We start from the raw sequence: 21673 nt of genomic DNA, 5'->3' as shown, positions 1-21673 counted from the left end.
AAGGAGAGTTCAACACAGTGCCTTGGAGGATGACTAAATTTAGTGGATGAGTGGTAATCCAGCAAAGGATACTAAAGAGAAGCAAACAGTAAAAGTAGAATCAAGAGAGAACAGCATCACAGAAGCCAAGGAAAGAGTAAAAGGGAGTTGTGAAAACTGCAGAAAGTTTGAGGACTGAGAAAAAGCATTGGATTTTGCCACTAAGAGATTATGAACAACCTTCGAAGAAGTGTCTTTACAAAGGAAGGAGTGGGAAGTGGGTGTGGGGGGGTGGTGTCTGTGTCTGTGTACATGCATCCAAGTATATAGCACTTCACAATGTATAAAGTACCTTCCTCACAACAACCATGTAATTATACACAATCAAGGACAAACTAGTCTACTGCTCTTGACTAATGATTATCACATAAATTGTAGAAAGATGTCAACTCACACTGATAAAACTATGCACAAGCAAAGTACGCCTATACGTCGAAATAACACAAGAATGAAAAATTCTTGCTAAATCAATCTGTTTTCACTCCAAAAGAGTATAGCAGTTACCTTATCCAATGACACCCTAGAATTCAGGGTTGGGGAACCTACTACCTCAAGGCCACAAGTAGCCTTGTAGGTCCTTGGGTGTAACCTTTTGACCAAGTCCAAGGTTTACAGAACAAATCCTTTTATTAAGGGGATTTGTTCCATGAGGTCTGGAATCAAAGTGCAGCACTTGAGGACCTAGAAGGCCACAAGTTCCCCATCAATGGAGATCTTACTATTATTGTTTTAACTGGTTTCTCGAAAAATTATCTCTAAACATTTATCCATAATCTTCTGTCATAGCAGCAAAGCACTACCTCTAAGCACAAATAAAATAATTTTTTATTTATTTTCTTGAGAGTCCTGTAAAGAGTACAATCTCTCCCCTTTTCGAAACCACAGAACTATAAGCATGGGACATGTGCAGAACTCATAAAAAATACTCTAACAGTACTGGATAAAGTTCACATGCTTTTGTCTTTACATAAATCTTTTATTTTAACCTATGGAACACATGTATGAGATATTTAGCCAATACTCTTTTCAAAAGGGACAATCCAATAGAGATTATACCTACAATGCTGGGTTCATTAGCAGTTTGTTCTAAACCAAATAAATTAACTGATGATGACTAATGAGTAGAAGTAAAACTAACTAGTAATCTAGCTATCATCACAAGTCACAAGTTTTACTAGCCATTCACCTTTACAAATATTGCTTCGGCAATCAATAAACTAGGTCAGAATAAAGTAAGAGTTAACAGAATTCATACCATTAAGATATTCCCTACTTATTCCTTAGCTCAATCTATGTGACTATTCAAGAAAAATAAAACAATACTAGTACTATTTTTCCTGCAATTTCAAATTTCATTTTCAGAAAAAACAGGTATCTACAGACCGAAAAGGCACTAGTATGAAATTACAAATCCAAGGGCAATGACTTTAATTCTATGGTATTGAAGATTAGACAAACTACATAAGAACTTTAGTGAACTAAGTCTGTCACTTAGATTCTAGGCCAGAGTAAACACCTGCTGGCTAAAGACAGGTTTTGAGGTGCCTAAGAAAACTAATTCAAGCAATCCTTCAGTTCCTCAAAGAAAAAAAAAGAGCTTCTGCAGAAGGAAAAGGTAGTTTGTGCCTTCCTTTTTGAGAGCATATGAAAAATTGTACAACACTGCAATAACTCTTTACAGAAAGCTCACCTGCTGCATGGTAAAAAGCCCAATGCCCCTTCTTCCCCCTTGAAAAAAACATACTTGTCACACCAGCATTTTCAAATGTGACCCGTTTCTAGTCACTTGCCAACACTTCTTTTTTAAGAGGTGAAGTAAATGGAATAATCAGTTCTACAAGCAAGAATTCTGCATGTAAGTAATCATACTAAAACTATTTAATTTAATTATAAAAGTACTAAAAGCAAGTAATGAAAGCTTAATCGGCAACTGAGACATTCATTTCTTTTAACTGTTGTCACTACAAAATGGTAACTTGAGATCAAAGTGAAAAACATTTCTTTGGTAGACATACATTACACATGTAAGTCCTAGTGATTTTAGGACACAAACGTATCACCCATTTCTCAAACACATGCACAAACATACAAAGACAAACATACATGGGCAGGATGAGACAGTGCTTAGAGTACTGGCTCTGGAGAAAGAAGACTTGGGTACAAATCCCACCTCTGATGCTTGCTGTATGTATAAACTTAGGCAAATAACTTAAACTTCCTAGGCCTCAGTTTCCTCATCTGTAAAATGGAGATTAAAAATAGCACCTACCTCCCAGGATTGTTGTGAGGGTAAAATAAGATAATAACGTGCTTTACTAACCTTAAAGTTCTATATAATTGCTAGCTAATATTACTTAACATGACTCCAACTTCAACTTGGGTTTTGATATTCCCTCAAGTGACATACAGCATAAACTCCTCTATACCTTAGCAGATGAATTTCATTCAGTGCCATAGGTGAAATCTTCATCTTAACTAGATGATGAGTCTTTCCAAACCCAGCTATGATAATTCTTAGACAACAGACATATAATTTATCACGAGGCTCCAGTTTATACCAGCTTCTAGAGTTCTCACTCTGCCAATAACCTTCAAAAACCAGGATTACTTCCACATCCCAATGAGGCATGAGGAGATACTAAAAGGCAAAATTAAAATGTACTCCAGAATGTATACTCAATGACAACTACAGAAGCATGCTAGCCAAACTTTCCTTCTTTATAGAATCACAGATTTAGAGCTAGAAGAGATTTTAGAGACCACCACATCCAGTCCTCTCATTTTACAAAAAAACTGAGGTACAAAGGTTAAGTGACTTGCTCAGGTTCAAACAGGTAGGAAGAATCTGAGGTAGGAGTTGAACCCTGGTATTCCTGATTCTGCTACAGTATATTTCGCAAATATTCACCATCTCAACAGCTCTGATTCAAGATCATAAAAGCATCAGGAGCTAGAAGGGCGTTAAAAATAATACAGCCCAGCAGTTTCCAGATAAAAAACCTTACTGCTCATCTTCCTCCATAATTTCTTTCTCTTCATGGTGATCACCAATTCCTCTCTATCTCTTAGTACTTTCCAGGCCATCAACCTGCTCTGGCTACACTCCTATCCCACATTCAACCTATTCAACCAGTTCTACTCTACTCTACCTTCCACTCCAAATCCCTCACTGAAAGTACTATGGCCACCTATACCCTTCTAAACCTGCCTCTACTTCTTTACCCGCTCACTCCTAAGTCCTTACAATGTGATGCTTGTCCATACTACTCCTGGTTATACTGTTATGGTTCTTGAATCTCACTATGCAATTTTTACTTGACTTAGCAAATACTGCTGAGTTAGAGGAGCAAATATTTTTCATCCCTGCTGAGATAGCAAGTTTCTTTTTACACCCATTTTTGCTTGAAGCAGTCAACTCTATAGGCAGTTGAAACTAGATTTATAGTTTATTCACCAAAAACCACTGCAAACAGCACATGAAGACCTGAAACATATAGGGTCGAACAGTATATCTAATAGTTCTTAGCAATTTACCATGGTAGTACAGGAAACAAAGTATACAACTTATACTGTGAGCCAAGAAGTCAGTAATGCTTTAGACACTGCAGTGTCACAAACCACATACACCATATGTGACAGTTGCTGACTGTATGTTAAGAGAGGTAGAAAAATATTTTTAAATAGGATAATACCGTGTATAGGATCCATTCCCCAACCCCCACCTACCCTACCCATGCCCACAGAAACCTTAAGTATCCATTATCACATGTTCTATTTTGCAGATTGAAAAGGAAAAATTCAGGGTATCAATAACATTTAAATGAAAATTGTGCTGAAAAATACTCTAGAACTCTAAACAATAAGGAAAACACTCTACCTTATGACTCACAACTTACTGTAAACACAAAAGACATCAATAAAATATTTTAATTTTTAAAAAACAAAAGTCTAGGAATAGGACAATCAGGCAAACACCACTCAAAGATTCATGTGTGACCAATATATCAATCCTTATTCAACTAAGTAAGGACTTGAGCAACAGAGGCAGTATAGGTAAGTTCAAATACACTGCAATATTATTTTGTTGGTTTCACAGAGCAATTTCCAGGACCTGCAGAAGTTGTGCTTCTCTGTTAACTGGACTTGACCAAGAATCAACTGTTAGCTTTGCCATTCTGAAATGTTTAGATGGTTTCCAAAAATACAAACATAGAGGAGGAACGCAGGGGCAAGAAGATGATGATTCAAGGCCTCTCCCAGGCCAAATAGATTTTTTTTTAAATTAGGAGATTTTACACTAGTAGTTATGAAAGGAAGTGCAACACGAGCCAAAGAAATGCGTGATAAACCAATCAAAAGGTGGGAAGTTGGGTGGAATCTCAGCCTCTCAGCAACAGCCAATTATGTGGGACTTGTCTCCAAAAAAACCATTTACCCTTCACCCATTATTCTTAAAACTGTGCAAGCTTCCAGTTCCCCCTATTCTACACCATAAGTCAGCCAATCCATCAAAGTAGTTACTACCTATCCCCAACCCAGGTACCCACTGCACCTGCTGCTCAAATGTCATAGGACAAATCTCCCTGCTCCCACCGACCCTTGCCCCTCAGAAGACCTTGTGGCTACAGTAGGTACCTCATAGAAAGAAGAATGATTAGGAGCCCCATTCTTTGCTTCTCCTTTCTTTTCCTTCTGGGTAGGGCACGATGAGCAAGCATGGACAGATTGTATCACAGATCTCATAGCATTATCTCCCCCATCCCAACCCACTCTTCCATTTAGGAATTTCTGCATTTCTTTTGGAGGCACCATCCTTCTAGGAACACTAGTTCATGACCTACATGCTATCCTCAGTTCCTCACTCTCATATATATATGAAATCAGTAATCATATCTTGTCATTTCTAAACCCACACACCTTTCACAATCATCACCTTCTCTCCATTTAAACAGCCCACACACTAATGTGGACCTTCATCTCCCTAGCCTGGACTTACCGAACAATCTATTCCTTGCATTAAGTGCCTCTCCAAACCAATTCATTCTCCAAATAATTGCCAAAATGATTTTCCTAAAGTCCAAATCTGGCTGTCACACTCACCCCACCCCACTCTCATCCCCACCCACTACCCAATAAACTCCAATGGTGCTTTGTTCCGTCTAAGATTTCTTGCTATTCCTCTCAATGAAACTAGAAATTGAGGTATGGCAGCTTTTGTTTTAAGCAGAACCACATAAAGAAGTATACAGAAAATTTTGTTTTGAGTTTAAATCCGAGATAATTTACTTTTGTTTATTGTTTCTGCAACATATATGAAGAGTATCTACTTACCCACCAGAAACATGATGCCCGATGGAAAGCTATTACATTAACTGACTATTACACCCCATTATTTGATTGCTGTATTGGGTACCTTTTTATTTAAATGTATCTTTAAAAAAATTCACCTCATAGCTACAGTGATAAAATAAACAATTATTGGCGAACATCTTTAACAAATCAATTCTATTCGCCAGGACTTAGATTTTCTAAAAAAAAAAAAAATGACTAAACATTTTATTTCTCATTTATTACTCAAGCAAAAAGATTTTTAGAGCACTAATAATTTTTCAATTTAATATTGTTTCTTTCGTCTTTACCTAATCCTTTTAAATTACTTCTTTATGATGCATACAATATTATTTTGATACAAATGTATATAATTTACAAATAAACATACAAATATCAGGGTTGTGTGCTCAAAAAATTTTTACTGATAGAGATACAGTCAAAAAAGTTTGAAGATCATATTCAGTCAAAAAGGACCAAGACACGTCCCAAGGAACATTTTTTCTATAATTGTTTTCTTTTTTGCTATGTTTTCACTTAGTCCTAAACAAACTCACGCCTGAGAAATGTACTCTCAAGGTTCAACTTTGTTTAAAGCTTCCAAATTCTGTCTAATTGTTCTCTCAGACATAGTTTCAAGAGACTTATCACATAAAATTAGATTCATTCAAATGTTTGAAATTAAAGTACTTAACACAAAAATTACATTTATAAAACAAAAAATTCAATTTGCATAGAATAAAATTAAGAACCGTATATATGAACATGTAATTATTAAACTATATTCTGTGCTATCCATGTCAGTATAAAGCTCTTCCAATTCTGAAGTTATGGAATTCTATGAGCTATCAAATTGATCTTTTTCAATTTAAAAAAAAAAGAACATCTTTTTTTAAAACTTGGACTTTTCATAGGAGAGAAAAATCTTCAAAATGTTATGGTTAAAAAAAGATGTTGGCTTTTTTTTAAAGAAAAAAGACTGATAGATTTTTTTTTTTACTTTAACTAAAAAGTGATTGAGAGGCAGCCTAACATAATGGCTAGGCTGCAGGCCTACAGTGTCATAAAGACCTTGATTTCAATTCTGCCTTTGGCCTGTACTAGCTGTGACCACAGACAAGTCACTGAAGCTTTCAATATTGCAAGCAATTCTCTAAGATGCTAAGTTATAAATAAGCTATTTATCTGCATCATCAGAGGGATTTTCTATTTCTATACTAGGAGTCTCTTGTATCAATAAAATCATAAACCCGAACACATGCATGTGTACATGTGCATATGTGTGTGACTCAGGAAGAGAAAGGCTGATGACTTTGTGCAACTCTGCCCCACTTAAATCCAATACACCCAAGAGGACCATGATATCATTGGTCCTCTTCCAAAAAGGATGAACACATACTATATACAGTATACATACACACATACATAAATGTGTATGAATATACACCCACACATACAGGAGTCCCTTTAACACAAATTTCTTAGAAACTTACTTCAAGGAGTATGTACACACAATCACTGGAAAAGTCAATAGAAAGACTTGAAAATTGACTCATGTCAGAGGGTACATTATCTTGATATGAAAAGAACCCAGGTAGTCTTACTAAAATCACAGAAAAATCTTCTGTAGTATAGCAAGGAAGATAATGGAGATTACAAAGAGAAATACCACTGCCCAAATGGAACTTATAATAGCCAGAAGAGATATCCTATACTTGTATGGATATATACAAAATAGACACAAGAGAAGGCACTAGAAGCAGGGAAAAAGGCTTCATGTAGAAGGTAGATAGCAAGCTGAACCTCGAAAGGAACTGGTTTTATGAGGTAGAAGTGAGGAAGGAGTACAAAGACAGGAAGATAAGAAATGTGCCATACCGAAGGAACAGTAAGAAGGCCAGTTTGACTAGGCTAGACCATACATAGTACACATGAAGAGGTGGAGTGTGTAATATGGTCAAATTGTGAAGGTCTTTAAGTGGCAAAGAAGTTTACACTTGATCCTTAAGTAATAGAGAACCACTAGAATTTACCAAGTGCCATGGTCCAATTGGCACTTTATGAAAATCATGCTGGTATGATGGATAGATTGGAATGGGGAAGAAATTTGTGGGGGACAAATGTTATCAAAATAGTTCAGGGGAGAGGTGATAAGGGCCTGAACTAAGGTAGCAGCTGTGTGGGTGGACAGAAGGTAACCAAGCACCATAAACAATTTATTTGAGAACAGAACTCAGGACAATTAAATAAATGATAATGCCAAAAGCAACTTCAGGTGTTCAAAAAAGTTTTACCTCATTTTTTTATTATTATTATTCTGTCCAAATGAGACAGAATGGTGTAGTAAAGAGCCAGCCTCAGGGCCAAGAAGATTTGGGTTTAAAGCTAGCCTCTAACACACTGGCTATGTGACATTGGGCAAGTCATTTAATCTCCCAGAGCTTTGAGCAACTATAAGACTATAAATTGAAGAGAAGGTACAAATCAGCACTGATGCAGGAATAGTCCTCACCTAGGAGCCACCCATACCAATGAAATAACATAGCATCTCTCTTTTTATCCTATTCTGTCTTAGACTTGGGCACAATATTTTATTTGGCATGCTACCCTATAATTGGGCACTAGAAGCCCAATTAAACCAATTCTAATCTCCCAAAAAGCAAAGTAAGTTAAACTGACAGGCTATGGATTTTAATATAACCTAATACCTCTGAGGAAAGAAAAATAAATTTAAAGTACAGAAAGATTTTCTTCAAAATTTCCTAGAAACCCAAGAATACCACCAATGCTGTTGTTCTGGTCTGAGCTAAGAAAAATCTTGAGAAACTGTGGTATTGTTCCAAACCTACCATGCCTGTGAACTCAATATTACTATGTCACACAATCTCCTGGAAAGTGCTTCCATTTTAACAACTACTATGAAGAATTAGCATTTTTTAGTAAAGAGCTGTGAAAAGATGGCCGATTTGGGGTTTTTTTATCCACTAACAAGACACTTTTTAATTAATTAGAAAGGGAAGCTGTGGTATAGTGGAATAAACATGTTTTCTAAAATGAAGATACCCAAGTTCAAATCCTTGGCTCTATGTTTTCTTAGATGTGTGACCCTGGACAAGTTAATTAACTTCTCTCACTGTACCCATGGGATTGTTTAATTCAATTCAACATTTACATTTTAAGGAAGACACTGATAAGCTAGAATGTCCAGGAAAGGGCAATGAGCATGCTGGTGGGTCTCAAAACTATGCTTTATGGTAGATGTTCTTAGTCAAGGGTGTGTGAACGTGTGTGTATTTTTTTTCTAACAATTCTCATAACTATTTCAACATAATCAGTTTCCTCTGTAATCAATATATTTTACTTTATGTTTTTATAAACATTCTGAGGACTATAGGCTTTACCAGACTGCCAAAGAGGTCTACAACACCTTTTTAGGTTAAGGTTTTTTGGTGGCGGTTTTTTTTTAATAGGATAGATTAAAGAAACTAGGGATGTTTAAACTAGAGGGGGATAAAAAAGACATGACAGCTGTCTTAAGGCACTCGAAAAACTGTACAAGAAGTGGGATTAAAATATTTCGCTCAGCCCCAAAGGATAAAACTAGAAGTAATGGAGAAAAGTTGCAAAGAGACAGGTTCAACATAAGAAAAATTTTTTCTAAAAATTACAGACAGAAGTGGAAGGGTTTCCCTTTCAACTGAGATCTTCAGTCAAAGGCTAGATGATACAGGTTGAACAAGATGGCCTATAGGTATCTTCAAACTCTTAGATTCTGTTCTATTAATTATATGCAATGTGTAAGGCATTTGCTAGACAAAAACAAAGTAGACATTGCACTCAAGAACCTTCTAATTTACTAGAAGGATGACAACTCCTACAGGAAGCCTATCCTGATCCTCTAGTAGCTGGTGCTCTCCATTTTCTCCAGGTTCTTCTCTTATCTCTTCAATCACTCACTCCTCAGTTGCCTTTACAGATGGTTCAACCGTGTCCAGCCTTCTAACTGAAGAGTATCCCCCTGGGCTTCGTCCTTGTCCTTCTCTTTCACATTATGCTATCTTATTTGGTGATCTCAGCAGCCACCATAGGTCCAATTACCATCCCTTATACCTATGATTCTCAGATCTACGTACACAAATTCTAATCTCTGATGAGCTAGTAATAGATCTCCATCTGCCTCTGGGACATCAGTAAATCCAATTAGATTTTTGAATTCAACAGGCACTCCCTCAAACCTACCTATCTTTGTTGGAATTTCCATATCACCATCTAGTGATAGCAAGGGCCTCCCAGTCACTCAAGCTCACAACCTTGGTCATTCTCAACTCCTCACTTTCACTCATCTCATAAATCCAATCCTTGGCCAGATCTTATTGCTTCTATCTTCACAAAGTCTCTCATATAAGTCCCTTTCTCTCTATTCATAGAGCTACAACCCTTGTTCAGGCGCTCACCACCTCAGGCCTGGCTATTAAAATTGCTTTCCAATTAGTGTCCATAGCTCAAGTCTCTCCCCACTCTGCTCCAATCTCCACAGATCTCCCAAAGTAATTTTCCCTAAAGCACAGTTCTGATCCTGTCATCCACTTCTCAGAGAGCTCCAATGGCTCCTTATTACCTCCCAGACATGAGGTACTCTATTTGACATTTAAAGCTCTTTATAACCTGGCCCCTTCATACCTCTCCAGCCTTCCACATACTCTACAACTGAATTTCACTGACCTATTCAAATACAACCATGTCTTCAACTTTTCATTGGCTCTCCCCCAATTAGAACTGTAATTCTAACTCTTCAAGTACAGGGGCTGCAGGATTTGTAGGAGGGGTTTTCTTGCTTTCTTTTTAATATCCCCAAGGCTTAACATAGCGCCTGGTACACAATTAATGCTTAATGAATGTTTGTTGACTAATATGTATTACACTGTGGCATGATGAGAAATCTTTCAGCTTGGTTCTCAGAAGTGTAAATTCTAAACCAAAAGGTAGTCAGTTTAAGTTGGTCTCTTGATTGTGAGATATGAACGGTTTCCAACTGGATATTCCAACAGCAGGTGTAGAGAAAGGCAGAATCGCACAAAATTAACTCCAGAAAAAGGACAAAATTCATCTTAAGCATCCTTCTGGGTATACTACTTACCTAAAATTTTATTTCAATCCTAATAGAAACTATCTATGGATCAACAAAATTTCCTGGAAATCCTTTCTTTTTTTCCATATTCATTCTCCAGATAACTCCTACCTTGATTACTCATTTAAGTGACCCTAGTATAAAATCTTTGAGAAACAAGAGAAACTCTTGACACATAAGAGAATCCATGAAATGATAATTCAGCTATTCATGATGAACTAGGCAACAGGTAGATGCTAATTTCAACTCCTATGAAATGCTGGTTGTTATTAAACAAAAATTATTATCCAACTTAAGAGACTAACTGCATTATATCAAGCTTTTGATAAATCACATAGTCATATTACAAGCAACATGATTTGATTAAGGTTCATTGAAATTCAAGTAATAACCGGTGGTGTTAGAGGTTCTGAACCGAAGGCCGAATTCAGGCTTGGATAACAAACTGCTTCAAACCATATTTAACCAGAGTTACAGAATTTTCATATAGGAAGAAGCCTCAGGTATCATCTAGTTTAACCTCCTTATTTTACAAACTGAGAAACCAAAGGTAAGAATTCATTATTGGCTGTCAGGACTACAGAAACCCAACTCCAGTTCCATAAACAAATATATTGCCTCCTTGAATAAAAAGAAAGAAAAATTTTGCCTGTGTCTACAGCTTTTATTTAAAAATACCACCAACCCTCCAATCCAGCTCAACTGGTTGACTCACAGTCCCCAGAACACACCTTGAATTTCGCTGGTTCCACACCTTTGTGCAAGGTGTTCCCCAGCCTAAAATGCCCTCCCTCTACCTCTCTATTCAATTCAAACCAAACGTATATGCTTGGCACTGAGGATACAAAGACGAAAAGTAACTACCATTCTTGCTTTCTCCTAAGAGGGACAAAGTATATACACACCCCAAAAAAAGTAACACAAAATGAGTGTGAAGAGAAGGGGGGAAGCAAAAAACAAATACAGGCAAAGTGCCCTGGAAAGTGTGAAGAGGGAGAAAATCCCTATTTTACAGCACATCTATTCTAAAGATGAAGCCAGTGAGCCTCACAGAGATCAGTCATTCACCAGGGTTATGAAGCTAGCTACCAAGTGTATGGAAGAAAGACTGAGGCCCGATATCTTCTTATTGTTCCGTGCCATTAAAAGTAGTAATTAGTAAAACTAAATAAAACTTAGTAAAGTTTCTCAAGTTAATTGATCCAGAATCTTTTGAATGAAAACTTTAAAATGTGACAGACAATTTACAAAAGTAAAGCCTCAGCAACCTGGCCAACACTCATGTCAGTCACCATGTTTTTATTAAGTGCTTACTATGTGTAAATAGTTGAATTTCCACCTGTATCATTTTGATTCCTCTTAAGATACTAAGAACTCTACTCTGAAACTTGATTTTTTTTTAGGAGAAAACAAGCTATTCTTTTATGGAAAAGACCTCCCTGGCATAAGTCTTAAACATCACTTGATAAATTAAAGTCTATGTTACAGAGGACAAGCAGTCTGCCACTTAGTTTAAAACCAAATGAAAAGAGAGTAACTGTAAAGAAGAGCTGATGGGTCTTTTAGACTCACACTCAATTTTACCCCCCCCAACTTTCCGCTTGTGCTTATGATCACTACCTTGGGCCATTTTTCCGAGAACAGCACCTTCTTCCCAAATATAAAATAGGCTGGCAGGGCGGTGGTGGGGCAGCCCAAAGCCCTTCCATGTCTGGTCATGCACCCTCCCCAGCAGCACAAGGGAGCTATGAATGAAGCATTTATAAAGCGCCTAGATCTACCGGCCAGGTACGGAACTAAGTGCTTGGGATACAAAGACACACAAAAACAGCCCCTGCCCTCAGCGACCTCTCTATCTAAGGGGGGGTACAGCGTGCAAACCACAATGTACAAAACAAGGTAAGGCCAGGACAATTAAAAAAGGAGAGCCTCTCATTACGGGGGGGGGCTGGGAAGGTGGGCTTTTAGCTGACATTTTAAAGAAGACAGAGGGGGAAGGTCGTGCGTTCCGGACATAGCAAGCGGCCAGTGCAAAAGCACGGAGTCGGGAGATGGCGCGCCTGGAGCGAGGAGTGCCCAGGGGTCGGGGGTCGCTGGGTATCCGAGGATGGGGAGGCGGGGTGTAAGGTTTATGGAGCTTGGAAGGGCAGGGGGCTTGGAAAGCTGCGTGGGGCCGGCAGGCAGGCTCGGGAAGGGTGGAGAGGCCTACCAGGGCGCCGGCTCTGGGCCTCGAACCCGCGGCCGCCAGTTTGGAGAGTTTGGGGAGCAGGGGAGAGTGAGGCCCCCGCGTGGTGCCGCCGGGGCCGGGTCGGGCCGGACCCAGGCCCGGACCGGGGCGGGGCCGAGCCCGGCGGGAAGCGGCATTAGAGGCCTCGGGCGGCCTGCCCCTGCCCGGCTCCTACCCCCACCCCCAGGTACGCGCACTCCCTCCGCCCTCCGGCCCTCCCTCCAGCCTTCGCCGGCCTCCGGGGCCCGGGCCCGGCTCGAAACAGGGGGAGGCGGGGGCGGCCGAGACAAGCCACTTACCAACCCGCCTGGGACAGCGCCGCGCTCGGGACCTCAGCCATGGCAGCTCTCCGGCTGGGGGGGAGGGGGGTGTGAACTGGGGGGGCAGGGAGGTGGGGGAGGGGGGAGAGGAGGCCTCAGACTGGAGACCAAAAAAAAAAAAAAAAAAAAGCCCCGCACCCCCCCCGCTCGGCTACTGAGCATGCTCAGTGCGCCCGCCGGCGCGACCCAGTGCGGCGCCGCTGCCTCCCGGCCTCCTGGTTTTCGCGCCCGCCCCGGGAGGAAGAGGAGGGATCAGAAGCGGGGGGAGGGGCTTTGAGCCTTCAAGCAGCCGGGTTCCCATTGCGGCTTGTAGTCCCGGGGCAGTCCCTGACCAGGGAGTCCTTGTATGGGGGGGGCGGGGAGGAGGGCCACATGCGAAGGAGCGCAGATTCGCTGGGCGCTTGGACTCCAAGGTCCGGTCTTCCCGCTGAAAATCTACTGCCGGGTTTTCCCTGGGCCGACACTGAGCCACGTTGGGACAGCGTCTCCAGCCCCATCCCGCAAAGGAAACGTTTATTCAGCCCCTACTATATGCCCGAGACTGCTTCACAAAAGGAAACTCAGCAAACAGACCTTTTTGTCCCGGGAAGCACAAGTTACAAATACGGGCAGTCCCAGAAGTCTTGGTGCAACGTTAAGCTTTAATGACTTTTAAAAAAAAAACTGTATAAACCCCACTAATAATAGCTGGAATTTGTAGAGCGCTTTAAGGTTGGCGAAGTGCTTTACACGTTAATTCATCTGATCTTCACCACAACCCCATTTTACAGATTAGGAAACAACCTAAGAGAGTGATTCGCCGGGGACCACATGAGTCCGAAGCAGAATTAAATTCAGGTCTTCCTGAGGCCAGTTCCTGCATCCTATCCTTTTCTGTTCCTACAGTAAATACATAAGTGACAACTCATGAAAGACAACTAGCCGATTTAGTGGATGCTTGACTTGGAGTCAAGAAGATTTGCGTTCAGTCACCCCAGGACACTCCTGTGAGGCTCTGGGCAAGTCGCTTAGCTACCTCAGCCTCAGTTTCCTCATCTGTAAAACGGGGATAACAGCAACATCTACCTCGTAGAGTTGTGAGGATAAGATAATAATAGCTAGCATTTATATAGCTCTTAAGACATTTTTCAAGTATCTCATTTGGTCATCACAACAATCCTAGAAGGTAGGTGCTATCGTTAACTTTAATTTATAGATGAGGAAAATGAGGCTGAGAGAGCTTAAGTGACTTGCCCAGGGTTACGCTGCCAGTAATCGTCTGAGGAAGGATTGAGTCTAGGTCAGGTCTATCCACTGCGCTACCTAGCTGCCGCTTAATACACGTAAAGCGCGGGGCAAACCTTAAATTGCTGTATAATTGCTAGTTTATTATTGTTGTTAAAACAAGGGAATCTGGTAGCTGCCTTGAATTCTATCCCACCTACCGTCTTCCCTACGATGCCCTCCTGCCCTTTCAGATTAGGCTCCCCTCCTCCGTCCCTTGTTCGGTTCCTCCCCGCTGGCTAGTGCCCTTTTCCTGTGCTCTCAGCTACCACCCAGCCCACAGAAGGTTGAAAGGCATGGCCTGGCATGCTCTGCAGCAGCCAGCGCTCGTAGGTCATTCAGAAGCTTTCTGCGCTAAAGGAATTCTGGGGCTGCTCCTAACCAATCAGGACGGAGTGCCAGGCAGAGCTTGGCCAGCAGTACGGAGGCTGGCTTTTCCTAAAGGTTCTTCTACCCATTTCACTCCCTCCCCTCTCTTGTCGGGGTCGTGGGGAGAAGTGTCGGTAAGTGCAGCTGTGCCTGGCATCCAGGTAGAGTAACAGCAAGAAAGTTTTGGAAATTCAGTCATCGCCATCCACCCGCCCGCTTGCCCAGGTGGTAAAGGCTGCCACAGGCAAGCTTGCTGCACCCTTTCTCATCTGGGGTTTCTGGCGCTTAATGCAGCACGGAGGCCCAGGGTTTGACAAGACAGCTCCCCATCAAATGCGGAGGTACAAGAGGAAAAGCAACTGACGTCACCTGAGTGGAACAAAAACTACTCACTCATTTCTCCTGTTTCCCAGGCTCTGGGACGTTGCATTCTGAAGAATGAATGATTCCTCGAGAACATGAACACATTAATATTGCTGGCAGAAAACGTTACAGGATTCCGAGATTGGGACACGAGGCTGCAGAACAGGTGTTTGTGTTTTTAGAGAACAGCTAGCGTTTACATAGCACCTTAACGTTTGCAAATATCTCACCTTCACAACAACCCCGGCAGGCAAGTACTGTTAGTAACCCCTTTTACAGATTGGGAAACTGAGGAAAACAGGTTAAGTGAGTTGCCTGGGGTCGTGAATCTACTAAACTTCTGAGGCTATCAGGTCCCCATTTTACAGCTGAGGAATCTGAGGCCAACAGGTTAGGTGACTTACCCAGGGACACACAGCTAGTAATTGTCTAGGGCTGGATTTGAGTTCAGATCTTTGTGACTCCAGATCTAGTGCTCTATCTTCTGGGCCACCAGTAGAATGTAAACTCCTTGACTATAGAGACTTTTAGATTGGAAAGGGGGAAGCAGAAGAGATTGTCTTTCTATCCCCAGTGCCTGGCACTTAATCATTTAATAAATTTTTGTTGAATGGCAGTCACCTCAAGCCTTAGAGATGATAAAAGTAAAATGCCAAAAGAGACACATTTTCAGATGTGGACAGTGTGAGGATTTGTTTGACTGAACTATGCCTGTTTGTAATGAGGGTTTTATTTTACCAGTTTTTTTATTTGTTCAGTGGAAGAATGAATTAAAGTGTATTTAAGACAACTCTACCCAAACTAGGCCTAGTTCTGAAAAGTGAATTTTTGACAACAGATAAAAGCCACTTCCTTCACATATCATCATATCTAATGCTAAACTCCTTGATCAACCAGGTTATTTTCCTATTCATAAGATTTCCAAAGGACAGTCTGAAAATAGATAGAACTTCTTTCCCAGGTAAACTGGCAAAAAAATAAAATATTAAGGCTGAACCTTTTAAGTGGGACAAACTTGGTGTAAGCTGGATGTACACCGGGCCAATGTCAGGTACTGCCTTCAAGAACTTGAGTTGGCAATGTAGCTCATAGTTGTCTTGCCTGATGCTTTCTGTAAACCTATAGAAAAAGAGGCTTTATTAATTTGCTAGTGAGGTAAACCTTCTCCAAGGTGAGGGGACCCAAGAACCATCTGGCTTCAGATGGCTGAGCAAGAAGGAAATCCTCACTGATCCAAACTCATTATCAATATAAGAGTAATATAGTATGTTCAGGTTACTAAAATGTGGAAAGATCTATGGCTTGTCATGGCCCCCAGCTCTGTGATCCATACTTTTTTCATGCTTCTCCCTTACCCCCCAGTCAATTTATTAAGCACCTAATATGCATCAGGCTTGTCGTTGTTGTTGTGTTTGTCCTTTGTTCTCAAAGAGGACCATGACATGACTTGCAGTTCTCTTTGATTTGAGTGAGGTGAGGCTCGGCAAGGTCACCAGCCTCACTTTCTCCTTCTGGGTCCGGTGGCCTGATATTCACCAGGACAACTGGAGATGGCCCAGGATGCATTGGGAGACCCTGGCCCTTTCAGGGTAAGGTCTTTTCAGGTTCTCACTTTGAGTGAGGTAATGCTCATTCAGTGAATAGGCCTCTTTAAGAAGTTAATCTAGGGATAGCCCCTTTAATCAAAACTCAAAATGAGAGTGGAAGACCCTCAGGGTTCCTGGCCAAAGGAGAAATAGTTACTATTTACTATTTATATTCACTCTGCTCTAAGAGGGCAGGGACCTGTTGTCCAATCCATGAGTTCCAGAGTGAACTGGGTTTAAGGCTTGGTTTTTTGAGAAAGAGATTTAGCCAGTAAACCCAGAGTTAAGGAGGAAGCCTTCAGTCATCAAAATGTACCTTCCTTTGGGCAGAGCACAGAGAGGGCAACAGAATGGAAACAGAAGCTGATCCCTGACATCAAGGTGCTCACAATCTAATGGGCCATCGTCCTGCTATCCTACCCTGCTGCAGTTGCTGTCTTTGCTGTCCTGGAACACCCATTCTGAAGCTGTGCTGTCCCAATAGGCTAGAGCTCACTATACCTAATCAGACCCCTTACCTTCCTGCTGAATATCCCTGACCCTATTTTCACCTTACCTTTTTGGAAAAGAAATCAAAGTAACCCTATTGATGCATCTGGAAAGACCTCTTAATTGACAGCTCTATGGCTCCTTATCCTCAGCCCTTCCTGGTTTCTCCTCCATTCAAATGTAAGCTCCTTGAAGACAGACTGTATCTTTTGTTTTTGTATTCCCAGCACTTTGCACAATGTCTAGCTCACAGCACATAAAAAATGCTTAATCATTCACATTTTTTTTTTGTCTACCAACCACCACATTCATAAGACTCAGGCAAACAGCTTTCAACACAGCCTCATGATTATTCAACATAGTAAAATTGCACAAAGACTACCTCATGCTCCCCTCTCCTGGGAGCCCACTCAGTTCCCAAACCAAAACTTTGTGCTGATCTGTGCAAGCTTTCCAAGATTCTAATGTAGTGTAACTACACTGAGGCACAGCTGGCTCAGTGGATGCAGCCTCTACACATGGAGAATGTTTAGGCGCTTGCTTCTGAGAGTCAAGATAGTGTAAGGGAAGTGCCTTGGACACTGGAGTAGGTGTAGACATTCTGTAACTGGATATGGTCTGCTAACCAAGTGCTCAAGAAGGAACTCATTGAATGGCTATTGAGACATTCAAAAAGGCACGTCAACTTCGACCACTTACTTTTGCAGTTCAGTGTATGGTCCATGGGACAGCTTCTGTAAGCTCAACCCCAATGCTCCATGTTCCTTAGCATACAGCCTCTGCATCATTGAAATCAAGGAGGGCTTAGGAGAGGGAACAAGCATTTATTAAGCACCTACTTCATCCCCGGCTATGTGCTAAGTGCTTTAGAATTATCTCATTTGATCCTGAGACTAACCCAACGAGGTAGGTGCTATTATCATCCTCATTTTATAGATGAAAAAACTGAGGCAGGCAGAAATTGTGTAATTTGCCAAGGTGTAACAACAATGTTGCTAGCAGCTGCTGTGGAGGTGAAAGAACAACAATAAGAGCACACAGGAGGGCTGCTAGCACGGGTTCTTTGATCTGCTTTTCTAAGGAAAGCCACTTTAAGGGGTCAATAATCTTACTTCTTTAATTAAACATATATATATATATATATACATATATATATATATATATATGTATATGTATCATTCACTTAGTTCAGGGGAAAAAATCAGCACCCTGAACTTCAGAGCAAATACAAACAGAAAATATAAACAGATCAACAGACAGGCTTTTGTCTGATCAAGACATCATGTATGTAGTTACCAGAAAAAGAAACACCGGTCTAGGTTTTCAAAGCTGGGGGGGCTCCTTAACAGCTACCCAGAGTCTCCACACCATCACTCTTCCAATGAGTGTGCCCCCCAAAGCAAAATGCTAACCTCCAAGTATATATACACTTCTTCAGGGTCAGAGGGCTTCATAACCATGTGATTCAGACCCATGTGAACTAGGCTTTCTTGTGACTTAAGCAGGTTATTAAAGACTCTTGATTCAATCAAAGACAATGGATTGAAACAAAGGCAAGACTCATCAAAGGCACTTGATTACCTCAGTGCTGAGAAGCACTCAAAAAACAGCAAAAAAAAATCCCACTTTGCTTGCCAATACATTTGAAAGGCAAGACTCATCAAAGGTACTTGATTATCTCACCATTCCGAAAGAGAAAACAGTAAAAAAAAAAAAAAAGTCCCACCCTGATTATCATTACACAGAGTCACATAGCTATTAATATCTGAGGGCAGATTTGAACTCAGGTCTTCCTGACTCCAGGGCCAGCACTCTATCCACTATATCACCTACCTGTCCCAAGACAGATGAGGATAAAGCATTTCATAACCCATAATAGTAAAATGTGACTTCATCAGTGTAGGGGACTGACAAGAGTTGCCTAGACACTGAGAATTTAGTTGATTTGCCCAACGTCACACAGCTGGTACATATTAGAAGCAAGACTTGAACACAAGTCTTCCTGCCTCTACAGCCTGCACTCTATTCTCTAGGCCATTCTTCCTCCCTCATCATGGAGCCATGGGTGGGCCAATGGTTAATTATACAATACTACATAATACATAAACTAAACTAAATTCACACATATAACATGATGCTTTAATGAACTCAAGTGAAGTGATGATTTGTGCCAGAATGCTGATTTGTTTGCTGGCATTTGTATTGTGCTCATTAGCTGAAAGTGGGGAAAAGCACTGGACATATGGAAACTTAAAGCCAGGAATCAAAAGAGAAAAGAATGAATGGATACTTCCATGGATGGAGGAAGGTGCTTCCCAAGAATTAGTGCCAGGTTCTATTTTATTTGGTATTCTTGTAGATGGCCCTCTTCCACTGAAATCCTACTCTAATGCCTCATCAGTGCTTGGAGGTGATATTATGATCCTGAAGGTGTCACCAGCAGAGCGTAATTATCTACCCAGTCATACTCTTCTGGAAAAGGCCTTAAACATAGGCCCCCACGACGATTGGTATGTCTTTTGTTCTAGCACCAGTCTAGCTCAATTCAGAGAGGCACCTTATAAGACAGGCTTCAGAGTGGTGAATTTTTCAGGTACTGCAAATCATGAAAGCCTAATAGAAAGGTTTTGAAATGTGTCAGTGGAAGGAGCACTGCCACTCCCCCGGTGAAATCACCCATTCATAAAGTATGAATGCTCTCTAGTGGATCACAGATTCAGAGATGAAAGGGATCTTGGAGGACATCTAACTCAAGCCCCTCATTTTACAGATGAAGTGAGCCCACAGTGAATTGCCCAAAGTTACCTAGGTGGCAGATATGAGATTTAGGCTAGGGTCATGCTGACTGATAGCAAACCCATTCCTCTTTTCATTGCACTACTCTAGCCTACCTCTCTAGGTGGCTGAGCAATATCTTCAAGTTTGCAAATGACACAAAACTTTTTTGGAGAAATGAAAAAACAAGCAGATATTAATAGGCTTCAGAGACCTTGACTAGTTAACTGCTAAGCCTCTTATATCCCTTAAGAGTCTATAACTCTGAGTCTCATTACTCACAATTCTTAGACTGTGGTAACCTAAAAAACATGTAGCAAATGTAGACATCTTTGGAGTCAGATAGACTTATTCTATTTTATTACCTGTAATCAGGATATGGGAGCCAGCCTTTACCAGCCTCCTGAAAGCCATTTGTCAAACTTTCAGTATGAGTATTTATATCTCAGAAATTGGCAAATGCTACAAATTGGGCCTTGATTTATTGTTTTCTTGACTGTATATATTTAAGAAAGTAGAAGAGATAATGTTAATAATGCAGATTAAACTTAAAACTTTGTCCTGCATACATCACCCCCCCCAGCCAGTTGTTAAAACATTTACCAGCACACTACTACCTATAAATTATAAGCAATAATAAATTATTATTATACATAGTATAGAATAGTGACCAGAGAGCCAGTCTCAGAACCAGGAAGTCCTGGGTTCAAGTCCAGCCTCTAACAAATACTAGCTATATGACCATGGTCAAGTAACTTAATCTCTGATTTGCCCTAGGCAACATACTAAAACCTTAGGTTGTGTAACAGGTACAAATCTGCATTGGTAGAGGGCTCTCCTTCACAAAGAATTACCAATACCAATATAATCACAGGTCTGGTCCCTACAAAAAATTATTGTGACTGATTTCATCCAAAGAGATCTCAGTCTAGATGTACCGATCCTTAACTAACATTCTTGGGTTAGTAGAGAAGAGAAACATTTACCATTTTCAAATGAAATTATAGCACCCATAAAATCAAATTTCAGATAAATCTGAATTGAACTGAAATCAGTGCTAGGGAAAGGGATTGAGCATTTGTACAGGGTTTAACAGTTGAAGAATTCTGTTTTAAACCAATAATACTTTGTATTTAGTGTAACTTAGTAAACATCTGACAATTGTATGTCCTTCAGTTAGCTAAAATGCCATTTCATAGATCCCCTGTGAAGTTTATATACATTTTTCTCCATGCAGAAAATAATAAATGATTACAGCAAAATATTCTATTTTACGTTTGTATAAACATTCTGAATCTGATTAACATTGCAATAACAATTAATAGTGTATATGTAATGCAAAAATTAAATCTTTTTTTTCTCTAATAAGAATTCCACTCCTGGTCAGTCTATGGGCCTCTAGCTTTGTGGGGCTGGGGAAGTGGGAGGTATAAGCAATAAAGTAGATTTGATTTAAATCAGACCAAATTTAATCTAAGAACCACTTCCACAAAAAGTTCATTCTACTTTGTTATAATTTTCATTCTTCAAAGTACAATGGATACAATTTTCATGTTTAAAAGATATGACAGACTTCATTCTGACACAACAAGCCTTTGTCACTTTGGGAGCATCTCATTTCTCTGACTCATTTATACGATACTATACTGCTCTTTCAAGAGTAGTCATCCACTGACTAACTTTGACTTATCTCTTCTTAGCAATTCAAGGATCCAAGACAACTCCAAAGGACTCATGATGGAAAATGCTGTCCACATCCAGAAAAAGAACTATGGAGTCTGAATGC

The 21673-nt window shown here is 40.4% G+C and overlaps 1 protein-coding gene across 2 annotated transcripts in view; it reads right to left on the bottom strand.

Annotated features, from left to right (window-relative positions):
• TDRD3 (tudor domain containing 3) overlaps window positions 1-13183 on the bottom strand; it is a 206823-nt gene extending 193640 nt beyond the window's left edge. The window contains exon 1 of one of the 2 annotated variants that reach the window (XM_036755196.1): window positions 13022-13183. In XM_036755196.1, the coding sequence (XP_036611091.1) occupies window positions 13022-13062 (41 nt within the window). In that variant the 5' untranslated portion in view covers window positions 13063-13183. Of the gene's footprint in view, window positions 1-12704; window positions 12896-13021 lie in introns of those variants that run through there. The other variant, XM_036755195.1, reaches the window with a different exon arrangement.
• Between the last annotated feature and the right edge of the window lie 8490 nt (window positions 13184-21673).

This window comes from Trichosurus vulpecula, chromosome 4, assembly GCF_011100635.1.
Source record: "Trichosurus vulpecula isolate mTriVul1 chromosome 4, mTriVul1.pri, whole genome shotgun sequence".
Lineage (NCBI taxonomy): Eukaryota > Metazoa > Chordata > Mammalia > Diprotodontia > Phalangeridae > Trichosurus > Trichosurus vulpecula.
The sequence above is the reverse complement of the archived record's forward strand: the minus strand, read 5'-3'. Positions and strand labels throughout refer to the sequence as shown.